Here is a 23,283-nt window from a genome sequence, read left to right as displayed (position 1 = left end):
TTATATAGGATTTTTAGGTTAACTTGAAAAAGGCTTCCTCTATTTCTTAGATTTGATTTTTAAATACTAAGCAGAGAACATCAGCAAGCTAATTAAGGGAACTGAAATCCTCAAAGAGCTAACCTTTTATCTAATTCAGGCCAGTCTTGAATTTATAGAATTGTTTGATAATCTGATATTTTCCCATTGTTATTTTATTGCATGTCAAAACACTTCATTCATCTTAATAAGAAAGAAAATTTCATTGTCTTTTAAGGCTGAAATTTTCTTTCTTATTAAGATGAATGATCCTAATTGAATTTTTGAGAATTTTTATTAAGTCACAGTGATGTGTTATAAACATAACAGATTTAGATTTATAGGATTTCTTAACATCTCAATGAATGTGTTTTTCCCACAGGCTCTTCAGCATATAGATAGATCTGCCCCTGGATAGTGTGGGCTTTGTCCTTTCATACTTACTGTTTTAATTTGGAGTTCTTCCTTTATTTTAATAACTTTAACTTTCATAAAAAAATCAGTTCCCAAATGTCTTATGCTGAGGTCAGATGTGTTCTAGAACAGGAAGCACAGATGCACAGTACCACAGCAAGTTCACCCTCACCGTGTAGGCTTTCTCCAAGAGAAGTCAGTAAAGCCTCTCCACAGCTTGCTATAGCATCCCACCAGGTAAACACTGCCTCTCTATGCAGTGGCTGCTGACATCTACCCACAGATGATCCACGCGGGTGGTTTAATCTCATAAATGAACTGCTCTTCCAGGCCATGTCCTTGCTGTTTTAAAATGACTTTATTTCTCTGCATTCCATTGTGAGTTGTGAAATATTCAGTTCAGTTTCACTTGGTCAATGGGAAGTTTGTTTCATACATTCATATTGTGGCATTGACTGGTTTTCCTTTTAAGAGTACAGGTACTTTGCAAAACTCTTGAGTCTTTTTCCCCTCCAGAAATTCTAGTTGCTATGAAAGCCAGAATCTAAATATTTCTGAGATTTTCCCAGATGCACAGAGGCTGTGTGATGGGTTGTCATCAGGTCTGCCGATGCTACAAAGTAGTAGCAGCAGCAGTTGCTCAGAAGCTCCCCTTTTTGTTCATTTCTGTTGTGAAGTCTCTAGAGTGATAGAAAAAGATACTGAAGATTGACATTTGCCTTTGCTGAGGAGAAATGATTGTAGTGAACATCAGAAACTCTGGTTTGAAAGGTATTTGAATATTTCAACCTCACAAATGCCATTGAGACTTGAATATGTGACAGAAAACTTTCATCCTTGGGTTCACATATTTAGAATTTAATTTATGATTGAAAAATTCAGGAATGACTGACATAGCTCACGGCAAGTGACTATTGACTGCTTCAAATTATATTTTCCTTTTGAAAGTCCTCCAGCCTGCTCCACATCAAGTGATAACTAATTTCCCTGAGGGGGTCCGGCTTTCAACAACTCGACCAACCAGACCACCACCTCCTCTTATCCCATCATCGAAAACCACAGTGGCTTCAGAAAAACCATCTTTTATAATGGGAGGCTCCATCTCACAGGTAAAATGGTTCTTTATGGCATATTTCCTGTTGAATTTTATTTTGATAAAACTTCCCTCTTCAATTTGTCAGTATACTAGTATGCAATAATCTATCAGAATATGAAACATCTAGAGAGAATGAACAGAAAATGCAGTAATTGCTATATTCCACAGGACCTTTTATTGAATTATATATCCAGATTGACCATGATATACAACCTGGTTTAATTTCACAAAGGCACATAATTAAGGGCTGGGGCTATAGCTCAGTGGTGTAAGCGCCTGCCTGGCAAGTGCAAGGCCCTGAGTTTGATCCCTGGTACTAAAAAAAAAAAAAAAAAAAAAAAACACATAATTGTTTTTAATTTTTTTTTTTTTTTTTTTTGGTGGCTGGCTCAGCCCACTCTGGAGGTGGAACTGGCACAGCATGTGGTACGGGGGATTGAACCACGGAAGCTTGTCTAAGCTTACCTGAGCAGGCACTTTAGACTACTGAGTTATCTCGCCAGCCTGTTTGTTGTAATATAAATAAAAATTGAATTCATTCTCATACATTTGTTTGTTGAATATTTGAAAGGCTAAATGTTACATTGTAGATGGTATTATTCTGATATAGGCTACTAAAAATGTCTTTACAATGTATATTTTTAAAAACTCTGATATAGTCAGATCTTAAATCATTTAAATCAGTTTTCAGTCATGTGTAAAACAGTAGCCATATCCTGACAAGTTATTTAGCATTCCAGTTACTTGGAAGATTTTCTCCTTTTCCTTCATGGGCATTCTTCTCTCCTACTGCCTGAAGCAACTACTGTGTAACTTTCTGTTTTCATAGATTGGTCTTGCCTTTTGTAGAATTTCTTATAAATGGAATTGTACAGTCTCCATTCTTTCATGTATGTGTTGTCTATCTCAGTGTATTAGTTTTAGGACTTTAGGTTTTTGCTTAATCAGTAGACAAAATAATTGTAATTAATTAGTAATTATTGTAATTAATCAGTAATTATTGTTGAATAATGAATATACTGGTTTATTCATTTTTCTTTTGAGTGAAATGTGAGCTGTTTATAGTTTCTGACTTCTATAGATAAAACTGTGATACATTTTTGTAGTATATTCTTTATGGACATATGTTTTTACTGCTTTTGTGTAATTACCTGGGAGTGGATTTGCTGGGTATGATTTACTTTGTAATTTTCTAGAGTGGTCTTACTGTTTTTTTTTAAAGTTTTGCTTTGTGGTCCTAAAATTTTACATAGCCGCTAGCATTGTACAAGACCCAAGTTTCTATTGTCAGTCTTTTCCTTTCTTTTTTATCTTTTATTTGTTCATTCATTCATTTGGTACAAGGTCTCGCTATGCAGCTCGGATTCATAGTGGTCCTCCCGTCTCAGCCTCCCTAGTGCTGGAATGTGTGGGCCTGCACTGCCACACCTGATTCCAGGGCCAGCATGGTGCACCTGGGATTCTGGGGCTGGCATAGCATGCAGTATCGGGGATTGAAGCCCCAATCCCTGCCCTTGCCTAAGCAGCCGCTTAGTATACTGAGATCTTGCGAGTCCTATAAGGACATTTCTGTTCATTTCTTATTCCTTGTGTATGATTACATTTTCTTGTTTCTTATAATGTTTTGTTATTGTTTTGTTATTTGGGGTCAAAACTGGACATTTTATATGTCTGGAAATTATATATCTCCTAGAGGTTCTTTTTTCAGTTTTTTTCCTTTTTTTAAAAAAAAAATTTATTTATGTGTGTGTGTGTGTGTGTGTGTGTGTGGCCAGCTCAGCCCACCAGGGGGCGGGGCTGGCTGGCATGTGGTGCTGTGGATTAAACCGTGGTCCCTCTGCTTTGCTACGCTTGTTCCAAGTAGGTGCTTTAGACCACTGAGCCATCTCACCAGCCCCTTTCAGTTTCTTTAGTGACTTTTCTGAATTCTCCCCCCAAAATTAATTCTGTAAAGTCTGTGTTATTTGTCATGTGTGACCACTGAAGTCTATCCTTGGTTTGCTTAATGGTCAGTCAATAACTGAGCAGAGATTTCTTTTATTACCTAAAACCAGCCTTTGTGAGTCTTTGCTAAAGGACTGTCTGTGTAATGGGCATGCTCTCAGCACCCAACCAGTTGACAGTTCTGCTTTAGTGCTTCATTGCTTTGCAGCGCCTTAGGATCACCCAGAGAGAACTTAGGACCTTTTCTTGACTTGCCTAGGCACATGCACATGTGCAGTATGTGTACGTAGCCATGCGTGCATCGCTTTCTAGGTCCCAGGAATATGTTGGAGCTTTTCAATCCCTGTGAACGTCTCACTTTTCCCTTTAAGCTCTCTGGGTAGCCTTTCTTTGTTCTCAGATGGCAGAGAAGCTCGTCAGTTGCCTCTATTTTGACAAGCCTGCATCTCTTCCCCATCCTCAGGTAGATCAAATACAGGGGGCTTTGCTCATAAAGCATCCTCGAGAACCACCAAAGAGGTTAAATAATGAGAACTGTCTCTTAGGCTTTTGTTTTGCCTCTTTCCCTCAGGTGCCTGCCAGGCTGCTGGTTTGCACCATGATTGTGGGCTACTTGTTTTCAACACTCTCACAGAACTTGTAGGGGAAGGTAGAAATGGCAGTAGAGCAAGTGAAATTATGACAAAACTCATCCATTTTTCTTAAATAAGTGTTCCTAGATTTTTGTAAATTTGATTAATTTTGAGAGTTCTGTAAAGGTTGATCCTAGTTTTTGCTGACTTTGTGGGAGAGCTTTCAGCAGTCTTTGAGTCTGCCACTTTTGCTGAAAGGGTTCTTTATAGCTTTTTCCCTTTTTTTTGAAATGGGGTGTCACTCTATAGGGTAGTTGATCATGGTATTAAATTCACTGTGTAACCCAGACTTGCCTTGAACTCTGCCATCCTTCTGTCAGGCTCCCAAGAGATGAGGCTATAAGCATGCATTACCAGGCCTGGTTTCTCTGTAGCATTTTTTAGTATATGTGCTGCCAAAGTGAGCATCTCTATAGCATTTTTAAGAGGAATAAATGTTTTTCAGTAATATTACATATATAATTTATGATAAGGTCAGAAGACATATCTTATTTCTCTTAAAATTTTTAAAAATGTAATGTAAGCTAAAATTTTTCTTGTTTTGCAAGTACTTTTCTTGATTTAAGATTATAAATTTTATACACAAATGTAAAAATTGACTTTATAAATAACTTTGAAAAAAGACAGTGTTTGGTCTTTTAAAATTGTGTTTTAGGGAACCCCTGGCACTTACCTGACTTCTCATAATCAGGCTTCCTATAGTCAAGAAACAGCTAAGCCTTCAGTGGGGTCTATCTCTCTTGGATTGCCACGGCAGCAGGAATCCACCAAATCAGGTCAGTGAGTTAATCATAATGTATCTGCATTTATAGCATCACAGCCAGCAATTCAGTACTTGATCTCTTCATGTTTCTCTTGATTTCATCCACAGCTACTTTGCCCTACATAAAGCAGGAAGAATTTTCTCCCCGAAGCCAAAATTCTCAACCTGAGGGTTTGTTGGTCAGGGCCCAACATGAAGGTGTGGTCAGAGGTAAGATAGTATATAATTTGACAAAATGTTAACGACATGCTTTCAAGTTATTAGCCTTTGAATTGTAAGTTTTGGGGGTTTTTCCCTTTTAAAAAGATTTCAAAACTTTGAAGTCAGGTTGTGGGTTTATCACTTCACTTAGTACAACACTCCATTTAATATGTGTAGGGCCAGGGGTTTGATCCCAGCACTATGCAGAAGCAAAACAGAAAATACTTTGAAATTACATACTCAATAGTCCTTTTAAATAATTAAGTTAATATTCTAGAAATACATTTCAAGAGCCCACCAGATATCTCAGCGGACTAAAGCGCCTGCTTAGGCAGGCACAGGGACCAGGGATCAATCCCCAGCATGCCATGCCACCCCACCCACTGGGCACCCTGAGATGATGACTGAGACTGCTCATGATGCCATGCACCGGTATTCCCAGTGTTTTGGAGGCTGAAAACGGGGATCACTGAGTCCACTATGTTATAGTGAGGCCCTGTAGACCCTGTACCAAATACATGAAAAGAAAAGAAATACATTTCAATAGTGCCCATCTTATTCTTCTATCAGTGTGGGTCAGTTTTCTGGTTCTTTTGGTTTTTTTGGGAGAGAGATGAGGGGCTAATTTGCTAATGATTTTGTTTTCATTCAGGTACCACAGGAGCCATCCAAGAAGGAAGTATAACTCGGGGAACTCCAACCAGCAAAATTTCAGTAGAGAGCATCCCTTCTCTACGAGGATCTATCACTCAGGTTAATTATCGTATATCAAATGTATTAAACAATAACTAAGAAAAAAATAGAAGTCTTAAGAGCTTTGGCTCGTTATGGATTATGGATCACTTATTTTCAAAAAGACTGAACAAACATACTTTAATTTGGTACAGTTCTCAGTATCCTTGTGGCAAAACTTTTGGCATGACAGCTTCAATAGAAATCAAGAAAATCATTTCACATTATACACTTTCTTCAGCCTTTTATGTCTGCAATCTTATAGGTTACATTATTTGAATCTATTGTGAATTAAGGAAAGTGCTAGTGTTAACAAAAGCACAGAAGGTTAAATATCTTCTCCCAGTTTTGAGTTAAATATATTTGGGTTAAATATTTTTTCAGCTGGGCATGGTGGTGCTTGCTATAATTCCAGTACTCTGGAAAGCTAAAGCAAGAGTATCACAGAATCAATCTCAGCCAGACCAATTTAGTGACTTGAGACCCTGTCTCAGAATGAAAACAGGCTGAGGAAAAGTCAGGGTTCAGTCCCCTATCTATATGGGGAAAGGAGTGTCATTTTTAAAATTAAGCTCCTTTTCCTCATTTGGTATTAATTTTAATTTGTAGTATAAATCAATCCTTAGCTTTAATTTTATAAATGTAGAAGTGAAATCTGTTACAAGAAATCATTATAAACTTTTTATATATCGACACAAGTTTTTGCACCAATTGCCACACATTTTCTTTCCTTTATCTTGTTCCTATAACATAGGTAGTATTTTTTAAGGCATGGTCTCTAAGCCAGTAACATCAGTATCTTTTGGAAAGTTGATAGTCTAAAAATCCTCAGTTCTCATCTTGGGCTGGAACCTAGCAATATTTTTCTGAGCCTCCATGACTCCCTTCAGGTCTTGCTGAGTGTGTTCTGTGCACCCCAGTGTCAGCATAGTTGGCAGGTTGCTAGAGTAATGTGGAAATGTAGTCCTCACTCTGGACCTTATGAATTAGAATCTTGACGAACAAAATTCCCACGTGATTCTTCCTTCAGACATGGTTCACATTTTAATATGGTCAAAAGAAAAACAGGCCTATACATATTATTTTTCTTCATGTTTTTCCCTTTTATTCTAGTATTCAGACATTATCTACAAAATAGTGAAGAACTATGTCAAAGTTATATTTTATACATTTATTTTTAAATACCTGTCCATTTGATGTGAAACTGAGGTGTGTGTTAGGATTTTTAGGTATTTACTGCTGAGTTCATTTATGACTGGATGATGAATATATTATTCTTACTGCTTTCCCTGTTATGTGAGTATAGACTTGAATAATACTCACTGGAGTTTTAGGCCTTGTCAGAGTAAGTTAGGAGCCCCATCCATGTCAGTGGGTCTTTACTCCCATCACTCTAATTTCAACCCAAGTAGTTTACTTTTGCAAAGTATCCTAGTAGGCTTCATGAACTATTTCTCTATAAGAAATGGGGAAAAAAGACAGTGGTTATTGGCAACCAGATATGGCCTAAACTAAGTCATTCTCACAAAACAACATGTTTTTTCCCCTGTCTTCTTAATGATGATTTAAGGCTATTGCAGCAGAAAATTTGATAATTGAAAATTCTATTTCCTCTAATTACAGCATGAAAGTCATAGTACTGTAAATTTAAACTTAATGTGAAGTGTTATTTCTGTTAGAAATTTTGTCAACATTTAATTATATTTACATGATTTTAAACCTTAAGACAAACTGCGGTTTGACTATTAGGTGGAGAACAAAGCTGATTCACCTAGCATTGTTTTAAGAAGTTTTTATGATAGAATTCAAGAAGATGCAGGATTTCTTTTGTGCTTATAAAAATTGAATGTCTGATTTCTTCTCATGTTCTCATGCTGTCTTTAGGGATATGAATCTAACTTTCAGGGTAGTAGGTTATATTTGCCAAGTATCTTGCATCTCCTCTAACCTTAAGTGACTCTTCTGGTGGCTGTGTTTGATTTGATGGCAGGGGACCCCAGCTCTGTCCCAGGCTGGCATACCAACTGAAGCTTTGGTGAAGGGATCCATTTCTAGGATGCCAATTGAAGAGAATAGTCCTGAGAAAGGCAGAGAGGAAACTGCATCCAAAGGCCATGTCATTTATGAAGGAAAAAGTGGACATATCTTATCATATGATAGTAAGTAGACTCTGGCTTTCTCATGTTCTTGCTTTCAGGAAGTCAGTTTACCTTTGCAGAATCTGTTTTTTCTCAGTGAAAGGGATTAATAATAATGGGGTTTTTTTTGGTTTGTTTGTTTCTTTAATAAAAGTTTTATGAAAAATCTGATGAGAAAGTGAAAAGTTGTTAACAGTGCAGAGCCCATGGGAAGTGTCATAGTATAACATGTCACTTGACTAGTCACTAAACTAAGAAAAGAATCTTCATTAGACTTAAATGGCACCACTTTTATTTTAATGAGATTCATATTATGAAGCAAGAATTAGGAAATAGATGATTTGCTGATCATGAAAATATTTTTTAATTATTTATTTATTTTTATTGTTTTCTGTATGTAGGACAGGCTCTACAGGGTCTCACTACTACATAGATCGGACTCATAGTGATTCTCCTGTTTTCAGCCTCCCAAGCACTGGGATTACAGGTGCATGCCACCATGCCCAGTCTCAATCGCCCTCTCAGCACGCCCCAGGGACGGGGCTGGCACAGCATGCCAGGGATCTAGTCCCGGCCACTGCGCTTTGCCTAAGCAAGTACTTTAGTCTGCTGAGCTGTCAGGGAGGCCCTCATGAAAAGAATTTTTAAATTCTCTATTTTGTATCTGTTTCTTTGTATATATGGAAACATTTTCTTTAGATGTATTATATCTTTAGTGTTATTTTATGACAGTAATTCAACTGTGATATTAATATTAGTCCAAAGACTAAGTTTATGTTCTCATTTGCAACTTATTATGCCCTTAGTCACTAGCTATATGTCATCTTTCTCTTCAGATACAAAGAAGTGAAGTATGTACATATTCCCTGCTGCCGTAAAAATGCCTTTGCATTTTGTTTATTTCCTTCCTTCCTTTATTCTCTTTTTTTTTTTTTAAAAAAAAGTATCTGGGGTATTTCAATTCAAATTTTGTTTTTGTGACAGGAGGAGATTCATTAATTTACATTGTCTAAGCCAGAAATTCTGTCCACTTTTCTTTCCACATCCAACATATGGAGTAATTTCTGTTCTGTTTCCTGTGGTCTCTGGAATACGTCTGTTACTCTGTATTATTCCTTGCTGTTGCTGCCTTTTATTTTTACAGTTCAGTGGCTACCTAACCGATCTCCATCTCCGTGTCTTGAGTCAGACCTATATTCAAAGCTGTACATGTTGTTACTTTGTGCTCTGTTACCTCTAAGATACCTGCAGGCCCCATAAGGCCCTTAACTTCAGCTTTTCATGATGCACTTCCTGCTTACTGTTGTAGGTGTAGGTGGTTTGTTTCCAACTTTCTCCTTTGCTCCTCTATATTTCCTTCCCCTACACTTTTCTTCTTCGTTCCATTCTTGAGAGTCACCATCTACTAGAATTTCTTGTAATGTACCATATTCTGTCTTACCTGCAGGTATTTGTGTTCATCTGTCTGCCTGTACTCTTTTGCCTTTTACCTGAGCAATTCTTACCTATTCTTTAGTTCTCAGCTTATGTATTATTTTTTTCGGGGCAACTTTATCTGAACTTGGAGGCTACCGGTTTCCTTCCCTGTACTCTCATAACACCATTATACTTATCTGTCACACTGAATAGGAAGAACCTATTAAGTTGCCTGAAATTACCACTGTTGAGTAGGTTTTAGGAACTTAATTTTTTAATCTTACTTGCAAGTCTACCTTAAGCTTGGCACAGTGTAGTCATTTAATAAACATATTAGAACTGATAAATACATTTTCATGAATGCCAGTCATGTACAGATGTCTGTTGTAGCTTATGGCACATTTTTAACTTCTGGGGGGTACAGACTAAAATTAAGGTAACTTATTTCATAAACATTGTAGGTATTGAGTTCTGTCTGAACAGTTGTTGCTGTATTCTATAGATATCAAGAATGCTCGAGAAGGGACTAGGAGTCCAAGAACAGCTCATGAAATCAGTTTAAAAAGAAGCTATGAATCAGTGGAAGGAAATATGAAGCAAGGAATATCCATGAGGGAGTCTCCTGTATCAGCACCATTAGAAGGTAAAGTGTTGTTTCCAGAACATTATTTGGATATATTTAATTTTGTAAAGTAAGTTTGCATTGTTGAATTAAGTTGTTTTCAATCATTCTCTTTTATTTCTACCCAAAATTTATATTAATGTAATTTTAAGTTTATATTATTAATTCATCTGTATAAATCAGAAGGCAAATGATAATAAAGTAAAAATTGAACATAATCATAACTAGGTAACTGTTAGCTCATTTTTCAGTACCCATACCATTTGTAGATTATCTCTCTTGGAGTTTAAGAATGTAAAGTTCGTAAGGTGAATGTGGTAGTACATGGCTGTAACCCCACTTTTGGGGAAGCTCGGTAGGATCCTGAGTCCAAGGGCATTGTAGGCAACTTAGCATGACCCTGCTGTAAAGGAAAAGAAAATAAATAATAAAATATGTAAAATGTATTTTTATTTTACTTTCAAGGTAGATATAACGTAATATGTAATGATTAAAGATAAATTTTAATTCTAGCTGTACCTTTTCTTAGTAGATTTTTTTTTTTTTTTTAATTTTTAGAGAAGGGTCTACAGGGTGTTCAGGGTCTCACTACTAGATCAGACTTATAACGATCTGCCTGTTCACAGCCTCCTAAGAGCTGGGATTACAGGTGCGCACCACCACACCCAATCTCAAATGTTGTCTCAATGTATCCCAGGGGCAGGGCCAGCGTGACACCTACTAGATTTTTTTTTTTCCTTTTTCCTAGTAGATTTCTTTGCCCATTTCTTCCTCAGTAAATTAAGGAATTGTACCCATTTGCATGAGAATTGAAGACATGTTTCTAACTTGATGCTGATCACGTGCTATGCATTAGATCGCTATGGTTTGGTTTAGTTTGCTTGGGTTTGCTTCACTTTGGTTATAATGTCTGTTTCTTTAAAAATCTCAACTAGTCCCAACTAAATTTTAATCCATGTGAAATACTAAAAGCAAGGTAAATCCTGTATAACATTCTAAGAGCTGGATGTTCATTATATTAAAAAATAAACATCTATTTTTACTTCAGGGTAACTATATATGAGATTACTTTCAACCTTTGATTGACATTTATTGGCAATATACTGTGAAAAAATTTTTTTAATGTATTTGGTACAGGGTCTCATTATACAGATCAGACTCATAGTGGTCCTCCTATTTTCAGCCTTCTGAGCGCAGGGATTATAGGCGTGCTCCACCATGCCCAGTCTCAATCACTGTCTCAGGGTGCTCAGGGGGATCAGGGGACTTGGGTGGCGCGGCATACCAGGGATGGAACCCCAGTCCCTATATCTGCCTAAGCAGTTACACTTTAATCCACTGAGCTATCTGGTAATCCTGTTAAATCTCTTTTTCTCTCTTTTTCTTTTTCTTTTTTTTAAGACAGAATCTCACTGTATAAATAGTCCCAAATTTGTGGTAGTCCTGCTTCAGCCTCCTGAGTGCTGGGATTATAGGCATGTGCCACTGTGCCCAATTAATGTGAAATTTCTTAAAAAGATTTGCCTTTGATAAAAAAGAATTGGGATTTTAAATTTAGCTTCAAAGTTTATCTTTTTTGATCTGTAATTAGATGCCTTTTATGGCCATTTTGTATTTAGGAAAATTTCTGAAGAACTGTGTGGTACCATATTAAGTATTTCTTATCTTTTTCTATGATATTTTTCTGGATAGTATGCAAATCTAAAATGACATTCCTTCCTCCATAGGGTCTTTTATCAAAAACTGTACTCTTAAGAATGTATATGTGACTTGCCATATACTTTATGTTTAATAGTTGAATTTCTTTCTTGTTTCCAAAGGGCTGATATGCCGAGCATTACCCAGGGGGAGCCCTCATTCTGACCTCAAAGAAAGGACTGTACTGTCTGGCTCCATCATGCAGGGTAAACTTTCTGTTTGTTTCACCTTTTTATTTTTAACTGCCTTGCTGGCCCAGTGTTTTTCCTATTGATTTGCAAGCCATAAAATCTGCTTGTCAAGATTTTTTACCTTTTGAAATACTAAGTTTTGTCTATAAGTTTTCCATCTCTGAGCTACATAATTTCGTGGAAGATAATGGCTGCCTAATCTTTCAACTTTGAGATGGTTTTATATGTAAGGACCATTGTGTGACTGTGACAGATGTGTATTGTATCTGGAATAGCCTTACAAAATAATGATTGAGGAGTATTTATTTGGGAATTTATATACAGAAAATGGATTAGAAACTGAAAGATGGAAAGGCATTACTTTTTTGTTGTTTTCCTTTTAAAAAGAAAGCCAGAATTTCAAACCAAGAGGTGAGTAACAATAGTTAATACAGCCAGGGAGATAGCTCAGTAGATTAAGTGTTTGCCTGGCAAGTGCAAGGGCCTGAGTTCAGTCCCCAGTTGTGCAAAAACAAAACAAAACAAAACCAAAAACCCTCACCCATTGTTTGAGATAATTCAGTGGTCTAAAGCTTCTGCTTAGGCAAGCATGCAGGGACCTCGGTTTGATCCCCAGTACCACATGCCATGCCAGACCCGCCCCCAGGGTGGGCTGAACTGACCATTAAAAAAAAAAAAAGTTAATATATTGTATATTGTTATCTGTAAATTAGTTACTCAGGGTACTGTATATTACCGTGTAATTGCTCAAGCAATATTAACACAAACTTTTCTTTTCCATGAACTAAGAGAAATTAGTAGCAGAAATATCTTAACTAATATATGTGTGTGTGTGTGTGTGTGTATACACACACACACACACACACACACATATATATATACACATAATAATTGTTGTTTTTGCTTTTCCCTTTTTTTTCTCCATTCCTCCATCCTAGTTTCTGCCTTTTGATGTTTATTTTCATTTTACAATATCTGTTGTCCTTTTTGGACTTCATTTACTCTTGTCAGCTTCTCACTCTGTGGACACGCAGTGTTTGTACATATGCATCATTTATTCCACTTTAGAGTACGGTTTCAAATTCCATCCATGTACCTATAAAAGTTTCAATTTATCCTACTTTAAGGCTGTGTAGTGTTCTATGTATAAAAAGACCACATCTTTTTTATCCATTCCTCAGTTGATGGACATTTGGATTGTTCTAAGATCTAACTATTACAAATTGTGCTGCTATAAACATGGGTGCACACATAGCACTATGGTACAGGGTTTTTAATTCCTCTGGGAAGATACACAGAAGGAGGGTAGCTAGGTCAAATAGGACCTCCAATCCTAGTGTTTGGAGGAATCTCCACACTGATTAACATAGTGGTTGAACCAGTCTATACTCCCACTAACAGCTGAGAAGGGTTTCTTTTTCCCTACAGCCCCTTGAGCATTTGTTATTGGTTGATTTCTTCATAATAGTCATGCTTTCTAGCGTGAGTGTTGTTTTAATTTGCATCTCTTGAATGACTAGTGCTATTGAACATTCTCTCACATACTTATTTTCTTTTTGTATTTCATCTAAGGAGCATGTATTTATCTTCACCGCTTATTTTTGCATTGTGTCTTTATATTTGAGAGGTATGTTTTTTTGAGTTCTGTGTATGTTCTTGATAGTAATGCTTTGCCTAAGAACAGCTGGCAAACATTTTTTTCAACATTGTGAGTTGTCTCTTCATTCTTTGGTGGTTTCTCTTGTTGTGAAAAAACTTTTTAATAAGATGAGATCCCAGTTATTGATTCTTTGTGATAATTCCTTTGTGATTGGGGTTTTATTTATAAAGTCTTTGTCTTTATCAGTATCTTCAAGAGTTTTACCTATTCTATCTTGTAGCAGATTTAATGTTTCCATTTTAATTTTTATATCTTTGATCCATTTCAAATTTAGTTCAGTGCATGGGACAAATTTTAATTAAGAGTATATAAGTCAGTGTTGTTCTATAACTGTCAGCATTATTTTAATAAATATGTTTCCTCAATTCTTTTTGAAGGCACACCAAGAGCAACAACTGAAAGCTTTGAAGATGGCCTTAAATATCCCAAGCAGATTAAGAGGGAAAGCCCTCCCATTCGAGCCTTTGAAGGTGCCATTACCAAAGGAAAACCATATGATGGCATTACTACTATCAAAGAAATGGGACGTTCCATTCATGAGATACCACGGCAAGATATTCTAACTCAGGAAAGCCGAAAAACTCCAGAAGTGGTTCAGAGCACGAGGCCAATAATTGAAGGTTCCATTTCCCAGGTAACTAGATCATGGCTGTTTTTGTCAGTGATTCCATTTCACAGTAACAGTTATGAAACATTTTAAAAATGTGATTTATTAGTTGTAACTATTTCTTACTGTGTCATACCTGTTGGAAATGAACATGAAAATTTTATGTGTTCCATATCAGTTTTTGGTTTTGCTCTCCTTTTCGTCTTTTAATCCATCATATGCATGGAGTGACTACTTTGGGAAAGAACTCAAGATCCATGAAATAGCCACACAGACTGTAAAGGTCATCATGGTAGACTATAGCTGCCATGGACGAAACGTAGACCCAAGACAGAACAATATCCAGGTGACATGGTTATCTATAATACTTATTTTTTTCCCTTTAGGGCACACCAATAAAGTTTGACAGCAACTCAGGTCAATCTGCCATCAAACACAATGTCAAATCCTTAATAACGGGGCCCAGCAAACTATCCCGTGGGATGCCTCCACTGGAAATTGTACCAGACAGCATAAAAGTGGTGGAACGGGGAAAATACGAGGATGTGAAAGCAGGAGAGCCAGTACGTTCCCGGCACACATCAGTGGTGAGCTCTGGCCCCTCTGTCCTCAGGTCTGCACTTCACGAAGCACCCAAAGCACAGCTGAGCCCAGGAATTTATGACGACAGCAGTGCTCGAAGGACCCCTGTGAGTTACCAGAATACCATGTCCAGAGGCTCTCCCATGATGAGCAGAACTTCGGAGGGTATGTTATGTTATTACCTTGCCCATTCATTTTTACTTTTTTTTTTTTAACCTCTGGCAAATAGAAAATACCACAAAGTCTGGGTCTAATGAAGTCATGAAGTTCTCTAGGGTATACTTTAAGGTCAGTTTTCAGCATATTATTTTAGGTCTTTCTTAGGATCTGTTTTTGTTATTCTCTAGTGAAAGTAGTCAGATGACTGGACCTTAGGCTCTGGAATGAGACTGCTTAGGTTAGAATTAAAGTTCTTACTGTATCAGCTTAAACAAGTTAACTTTTCTGTACCTTAGTTTTCTCATCCATAAAATGGTAATATACTACTGAGAGCTGCTTGCACTATTGTGAAGATGAAATGAGGTAGGACATTTGAAGAACTTAGGACAGTGGCTAGCATATGCAAAGAACTCAATAAATGTATGCTATTTTTACTCTTTTAATTATAACCTCGTAGTGCTGGCAACTACATTACTAAGGAAGAATCATTGATTTTTTTTTTTTTAAAGCCAGGTGTCCATGAGTCTCTTAAACATACATTTACTTATTTTTATTTTTTTTAATTAAAAATTTTTTTTTTGAGATAGGGTCTCACTATGCAGCTCAGACTGGCCTGGAGCTCACTTGTAGCTCAGGCTAGTCTCAAACTGGCAGTGATCCTCCTGCCTCAGCCTCCCAGGCCTGGCTACTTCTTTGTAATGTGATTGTCATAGGTTTTAATTGAGGCCTCATGTGCATGCTCTTGGGTTGATAGTGAGAATTCTCGTACAGATGAACAGTTCAGGAGAGAGAGGAGCAACACACGAGGAAGAGGGGGAAAGTGCCTGGTTGTGGGTAGGAGGATGAGACCAAACCTTTTACCTCTAGTTTGGAAAAAGAATTATCTTGCAGGCAGAAAGGTACTACACAATTGAGCAAGTTAGAGCATGGAAAGAGTTCTGATAAAGTAATTTCCTAGTTTTGACTGACAGATTTGTTTGATCATGGCAAAAAATACTATCAAAGTTTTAGTCTTTAGATATTTGTGATGCCTGCATGCCTGTACTTAATTCTACTGAATCGTATTTTTTAAAATGGCATGTTTGGGCTGCCAAGATAGCTCAGCAGTCTAAAGCACCTGCTTAGGCAGGCACAGGGGACTGCACGGTTCAATCCCCACACCACATGCCACATCAGCCCTGCCATCAGGGCGGACTGAGACTGCCAAAAAAATAAAATAGGATAAAATAAATAAGTAAATAAAGATGGCATGTTTGACTGGGCATGGTGGCATATGCCTGTAGTCCCAGCACTCAGGAGGCTGAGGCAGGAGGATTGCCACAAGTTCAAGTGGCCTGGGCCATATAGTTAGTTCAAGGCCAGCCTGAACTACACAGCAAAGATCCTCTTTTTTACTTATTTTCTGTGTGTGTGTGTGTGTGTGTGTGTGTGTGTGTGTGTGTGTTACTAGGGATTGAACCCAGGGCATTTGTGCTGGGATTTCTAAATTAAGTTTGTTTTTCATTTTTAGGCAGGGTCTCATAAATTGTTCAGGTTGGGGTTGAATCTGCAAACTTCCTGCCTCAGCCTCCTGAGGACCCGGGATTACAGATGTGTGTCACCATGTACTTGGCTTAAAATGACACGTTTTTATTTTACCACAGAGTGGTAGCTGTGAAAGGCTTGGATATGATAAGCAAAGATGAGGCTTTTTAACCATTCTGAAATACATCATGTAGAAAAAGAGAAGCTAGAAGAAGGAGGAAAACAGATGTTCTTGTGGTGGATAGTGTTGAAATGAGAAAATCATTGGAAGAGCAGAGCAAAGAAATCATTAGTCTAACTCATGATTGGCAGATAGCAAGGTATTCACAAAACACAGGTAATGAGAGGAAGTTGAGGATTCCTACAAAAGGGACCCAAAGAATTTAGAATGTTAGTGTCATACAGAAAACAAATGGAACTTCATTAACTTCATAATCTGGTCATAAGATGGAACAGTACCCTTGAGACTGCCACCGGAGACAGTCTCTTCCAGGTCACAAAGCTTTCTACTATTTTCCTCATGCTTGCATATTCTGAAAAGTTGAATATTAAGTATTTAGGAGAAAGAAGAATGAACTAATTATACAGTCAAGAAAGGAATAAATATGATTGTACTTTGTCTTTTTCTTCATTCATCCATTCATTCGAGAGAGAGACTGGGGATTGAGCCAAGGGACTTTGCACTGAACTATAACCCCAGCCCCTGTCTGTCTGTCTGTCTGTCTGTCTGTCTGTCTATCTATCTATCTATCTATCTATCTATCTATCTATCTATCTATCTATCTAACTATCTATCTATCTATCTATATTTTTGGAGGCAGGGTCTCACTAACTTGTTCACACTGGGCTCAAACTATCAATCATTCTGCCAGGTCTCCCAGAGTACTAGGACTACAACATGCTGAACCTGCTAGTTTTCTTAAGAATTTTTGGCTTTGGCTCTTTTTTTCCAGTTACGATTTCTTCTAGCAAGTCTGCCAATCATGAAAGGAAGTCGACACTGACCCCTACCCAGAGGGAAAGTATATCAGCCAAGTCTCCAGTGCCGGGGGTGGATCCTGTTGTGAGCCATAGCCCATTTGATCCCCATCACAGGGCCAGCACTGCAGGAGAGGTTTATCGGAGCCACCTTCCCACGCACTTGGATCCAGCAATGCCTTTTCACAGGGCTCTGGATCCTGGTAAGCATGACCAGGAAACCTATGGCAGAGAAATAATATACCTGTATGACTGTTAAACTTTCTATTATAGTTCAATATGCAGATAACTATATAAATATACAGATCAGTAAATTTTTGCAAACTGAAGATCCCACATTACCAGCACCCAAATCAAGAAATAAAAAATTGCTGGCTCTCTTTGAAGAACTAAAAATGCTATAATAAGTATCAGGAAAGCCATATATTTGATGTTAACTGATGAATCTAATTGAAAATGTGGGTAAATATGAGAAATTATTTTTGAGTGACAAGGCATATGTTAAACATGCTAATTGACAACAGAGATACTTACTTACCTAAGTCAATGTAAGATCCAAGTTTGGCTTTATTTTTTAATTTTTTTTATTGTTTTGGGTTTTTTTGAAACAGGGTCTCATTTTGTACTGTTGGCTAACCTTGAACTCACAGTTGTCTCCTGAGTGTTGGGATTACAGGCATGTGCCCCCACACCTAGCTTGGCTTTATTTTTCTAAATGAAGCTAGAATGTAAAGATAACTTCAAGTAGTCCAGATATATGACTTTGTAGATTTTTTTGCCCCATAGTTAAAATTATAGTTTATATACCTGATTGAACTTTATTTAGTGTTGAGTCTTTATAAAGCACACAGCTCTCTTCAGAGAAACAACTCTTCTTTTCCTCTTTTATTGATTTCCAGACTGTTTCATTAACTGTTAACTTAATGGCAAATACAACCTAAAGAAATTTGTAAGCACACACCTCTAATGTTAGTGAACATGGTTTTGGTAGCTGCAGATATGTTCAGGTTACTAGAGAACAGTCTCCTGGCCTAGAACAGCAAATTTTATGCAGTGGGAAGAGTAGAGTTATCACATCCTGGATCTTTGCCAGGCTCTTCCTCCTGGGTTCTAGTCCTTGCTCCTCATTGTTGGTGCCAGCAGAGTCTAAGTATATGTGCTCTCTGCTCAAACATCTAAATTCATTTTGTATCCCTTGAATTAAAATTGGGACACAAAGTACTTGAGTCCCACCTTGGAAAGCAGTTTATCATTATTAGTTAATATGTCTAATTAAAAAGCTAAGAATTCTAAAAGTTTGTATTTCATAGTAGCAAAAAATATCTGTAGGAAATATTTTGTCTGAGTTCTGTCAATGCCATCAAATTACGTTACTTGAAAAAATTAAGTTCCAGAAGAGCCCAAACCTGGTATAGAGTCCATAACATATAATGGTTCATTCCCTTTAGGAGTTTTAAACTTCATATCGGTGTGAAGGTGAGAGATGAAGAGTAGAAACCGTTGCACATTGTGGGGCCGGGAGATGTGAATTTTCTGGGGCTAGTGACATAGTGTATCCTCTCCTATCCTGGGCAGTATTAGTAAGCCCTGTAATCTTGAGGGAGAACCAGAAACATTAGCGCCTGTGCTGTGTTGCTTTGTTCAGTTATCCAGTAGGTTAGGCATGTACAGTTCATTGTCTTTTTTGTTCTTTCTTCTTTCCTTCCTCCTCCATCTCTTTTTTTTTTTTTTTTTGAGAGAGTCTCATTGTGTAGTCCAGGGTGAACTTGAACTAATTGTGTAGCCTAGACTGTCCTGAACCCACAGTAATCTTCCTGCCTCAGCCTCCCAAATACTGGGATTATAGGCATATACCACCACCCCAGGCCATTTTCGATTTAAGATATTTTCAGTTTACAGTAGTGGGTTTATTGGATATAGCCCTGTCCTGAGTACAGAAGCAATCTGTATTTCGGGAGCTTTCTTTCACAACGAGATGAACAGAGTCAGTTGACAGATATTGTGGCTTCAAGTTCTGGATGAAAGGGAAACAGACACTTTGGGGAACATCCCAGCAGATTTTCTAGGGAGAACATATACATATAAAATTATTCACTGACATGCTTAGACAGAATTGTTTGTCATTTCTGTTTAATGTCTGTGGTAACTATTTTGTAGTAGTTAGGTTTGTCCTTTTTGAGCCTGAGCTAGATTGTAAATTGTTTTTAAGTTAGAAATACATCTCCTGGTTTTTACCATATTTATCCCTTCATAGTATCTTGTGTCATGTTCTAGCGAAAAGATTGCCAAACCAATAGCTTATGGGCTGAATCATGATGTGATCTTTTTCTGTAAATAAAGTTTCATTAGAGCCCAGTCATGCCCATATTTTTATCGGTAGCTGTTTTTGTACTGCAGTGACAAAGGTGAGTAGTTGTGATAGATGCTACATAACCCCCAAAGCCTAAAATATTCAGTCTGTGGCCCTTTACAAGAAGCAGTTGGGCATTCTCTATTCCAAACATATGTGTGCTAGGTAAAATGCTTATAAGTAATCATTTTTACAGACAGGGAAGTAAAATTTCTGGGTCACAAAGTATATTTATATACATTGGGTTGTATTTGAATAAGCAGTACTATGAAAGCTTTATTTTCAAACAGTTGGAAATATAGGGGCCAGCCTGATAGCTCAGCGTACTAAAGCACCTGCTTAGACAGTATAGTGCTCAGGGTTCGATCCCTGGCATGCCAGGCCAGGCCTGCCTGCAGAGTGTGCTGAGAGAGCAATTGAGATTGGGTGTTGTGGCGCATGCCTGTAATCCCAGTGCTTGGGAAGCTGAGAACAGGGCAATCACTAGGAGTCCCCTCTATGTAGTGAGGCCCTATAGACCTTGTAGACCCTGTTCTAAACACAGGGAAAAAAAAAAAAGAAAAGAAAATACTTAAGGTGAAAATATAATACTGAATGCTTTTTTCTCATTCTCTCACTCAGCAGCTGCTGCATACCTGTTTCAGAGACAGCTTTCACCAACTCCAGGCTATCCCAGTCAGTATCAGCTTTATGCAATGGAGAACACCAGACAGACAATCCTAAATGATTACATTACCTCACAACAGATGCAAGTGAACTTGCGCCCAGATGTAGCCAGAGGACTCTCACCACGGGAGCAGCCACTGGGTCTCCCATATCCAGCAACAAGAGGTATGTGTTTTCAGATGTTTTAGAATTTACTATGTTTACCTAGTAATTAGTAAGTATTTTGAATTCATGATGGAAAGAGAGAAAAGAAAGCCATATACTTCACAGACTTTAGCCCTTGACAGCAAACAAAATAATTTATCAAGACAGAGTATTTTGTGGACACTGAAATAACTAAACTAAATCGTACTATGTATGTATTTGAAATCCACACTTAAGAGTTTGTTCTCTTTAACCTACTATTCTTTAGGTCAGTGATTTGGAGCACAATGTCTAATTTCCTTCTTTAGCTTCAGGAAGGTCTAGAAAAGTAATGATGATCTTAGATACTTTCATTTATGTTATGTATGTTATTGTATTATATACAGATGGATAAAATCCACAGGCCATGTATAATGCTGTACCTTTAGAATAAGACAACATAAAGTGTATTTGTCTTTGGCTAGGAATCATTGACCTGACCAATATGCCTCCAGCAATTTTAGTGCCTCATCCAGGGGGAACAAGCACTCCTCCCATGGAAAGAATCACTTATATTCCTGGTACACAGATTACATTCCCTCCCAGGCCATACAACTCTGCATCCATGTCTCCAGGTAAGATGTCATGGTCACTGTCCTTTCTAACAGCACCAACTTGCTTAGATTTTTACAATTTAGTCTTTTAAGCCATTCTGGGCAGTTTTTCCCATTTATTGTGCTATTTTCCACTTAGTGTTTGTATCAGTAGCTCTTACATGCTAAATGTGACTAGGTAACCCTCAGAATACCCTGACAGACTATGTTATGTTCCAGTAGTTAACCAAAACTCTTAAAATTTCTACATCTGAAATTTGGAATATTTTATTTTATTTTGGTGGAACTGGGGATTGAACTCAGACCCTTGCACTTGACAGGGAAGTGCTTATTCTACTGAGCCATCTCCCTGGCCCCCCAAATTTGGAATATTTTAGAAAAAACTACACATAGGAATTTTTAAAATTGTACATAATAGTGTGACATTTTTTCTTTAAGTTTCAGATTCATGTGTTTTACAGGACACTCAACACATCTTGCAGCAGCTGCAAGTGCAGAGAGGGAGAGAGAACGTGAGCGGGAACGGGAGCGAGAGAAGGAGCGGGAACGAGAGCGAGAGCGGATTGCTGTGGCTTCTTCTGACCTCTACTTGCGTTCAGGTTAGTGAGAGAGACTGCTCCTTCCTTCTAGAGACAGGTCTTGGTAATTAATGTGGTGGGGCATTGTGTTTAATGCCATGGGCTAAACAGGAATCCCAAGATGGCAAATCATTACAAGCCTCAAGCAAAATGCAGGTGAAAATACTTTAGAAATTGTGGTGATGCTGGGTGTGGTGACCGAGGATTGCTGGGAGTTTGAGGCCAGCCTGGGCTACAAAGTGTGTTCATGTCCAGCCTGAACCACATTGTGAAATGTCTCAAAAAAAAGAAGTTGGGATGAAAGAGATGAATTTTAGAAAAAAGCTTTTGGCAATTAAAGTATTTATTCATTATATATAGGGTCTCTCTGCGCAGTACAGACTCATAGTAATTCCCCTGTTTCAGCCTTCCTAGCACTGGGATTACAGGTGGTTACCATGCCCAGTTTCAGTGGCTGGCATGATGCACTTGGGGTTCCAGGACTAGTACAACATGAAGTACCAGGGATCTAACTCAAGACCTTGTGCTTGCCAGTCAGGTGCGTAGACTACTGAGCTGTTTCCCCAGCCCTTGGCAATTGAGGTATTATTTTGGTTGTCCCCAGTTGTGCCTGAGATCCTGGGCACAGAGCTCTTAAAGCTGAAAGAATTGTCCAAGCAAAGGAAGCTGTGTGGCTCAACTCCAGGTTAAAGAGGGAATGGAGGATATGGTTAGAAGGCTTTGAGATATATAGTAAAGTAAGGCCACTCTCTGACATCAGAAGGACTTTTACACAACTGTACCAAGGGATAAATTAGAACCCTGGAGGTCGGCATATTCTGGTGTAAGAGGCCAGTGAGACTGTCAGTACTTCATATGCATGCTAATGGCAGCTTAATATGTTCTGATAATGACCAGAAGGAACTGCTGGAAAGACTATGAAGAGACTTAACAGTAAGTGGTATGGGAAGTGAGGAAGAAACAAGATTGGTATGAAATAAAGATTCAAAGGAAAAATAAAAAGAGCACAATTAGTGAAAGCAAAGAAAGAATGATTTTTATGTTGGATTTACTTAATCTGACATTTAGACCATCTGTTATTTTAATCAGATCAGACCATATACTATATCATATTGTCAGATTCACTAATCTTGCACTCAGGATAAAAGAGCTTGGGGTTGCTGACTGATTTCAAAGAGTTGAAACTTCTGTCTTGACTGAGACTTCCAAGGGTATGAGTATAAAAAGAGGAATAAGTCAGTCCCAGATGTTACCAGAATGGAGGTGGGGAGGCAGGAGGAAGTAGAGATGTGGTTGCAGAGGTAGATACAGAACTTGAGGCAGAGGTAGGAGGGCATCCCATTCATGTTTTTATACAAACTCATTTTTTGAAATTAATCTGGGACTAGGGAGATAGCTCAGTAGAATAAGCGCAGGGAATACATGTAAGGAACCCAAAAGTGTTTTTTTGTTTTTGGGTGGGGGGGTGAGGAGGTAGTACCAGGAATTGAACTTAAGATCTTGCACTTGGGGCTGGTGAGATGGCTCAGTGGTCTAAAGCACCTACTTAGAACAAGTTTAGCAAGAGCACAGGGACC

General features: G+C 37.9%; 1 protein-coding gene across 14 annotated transcripts in view; it reads left to right on the top strand.

Moving 5' to 3' along the window:
- The window catches only part of Ncor1 (nuclear receptor corepressor 1), a 171,959-nt gene that overhangs the window by 125,674 nt on the left and 23,002 nt on the right, over positions 1 to 23,283 (top strand). For 10 of the 14 annotated variants that reach the window (XM_023719309.1, XM_023719313.1, XM_023719303.1 and 7 more), the window contains 13 exons: positions 1,381 to 1,541; positions 4,760 to 4,880; positions 4,976 to 5,077; positions 5,721 to 5,821; positions 7,791 to 7,959; positions 9,857 to 9,997; positions 11,797 to 11,880; positions 13,903 to 14,159; positions 14,519 to 14,879; positions 17,351 to 17,578; positions 20,347 to 20,556; positions 21,000 to 21,149; positions 21,590 to 21,727. In XM_023719309.1, coding sequence (XP_023575077.1) covers positions 1,381 to 1,541; positions 4,760 to 4,880; positions 4,976 to 5,077; positions 5,721 to 5,821; positions 7,791 to 7,959; positions 9,857 to 9,997; positions 11,797 to 11,880; positions 13,903 to 14,159; positions 14,519 to 14,879; positions 17,351 to 17,578; positions 20,347 to 20,556; positions 21,000 to 21,149; positions 21,590 to 21,727 — 2,223 coding nt within the window. The remainder of the gene's footprint in view (positions 1 to 1,380; positions 1,542 to 4,759; positions 4,881 to 4,975; positions 5,078 to 5,720; positions 5,822 to 7,790; positions 7,960 to 9,856; positions 9,998 to 11,796; positions 11,881 to 13,902; positions 14,160 to 14,518; positions 14,880 to 17,350; positions 17,579 to 20,346; positions 20,557 to 20,999; positions 21,150 to 21,589; positions 21,728 to 23,283) is intronic. The other 4 variants (XM_023719312.1, XM_023719301.1, XM_023719305.1 and 1 more) reach the window with 3 other exon arrangements.

This window comes from Octodon degus, unplaced genomic scaffold (genome assembly GCF_000260255.1).
Source record: "Octodon degus isolate 3935 unplaced genomic scaffold, OctDeg1.0 scaffold00067, whole genome shotgun sequence".
Lineage (NCBI taxonomy): Eukaryota > Metazoa > Chordata > Mammalia > Rodentia > Octodontidae > Octodon > Octodon degus.
Note: the sequence above shows the minus strand (reverse complement) of the source record. Positions and strands in the feature narration are given on the sequence as shown.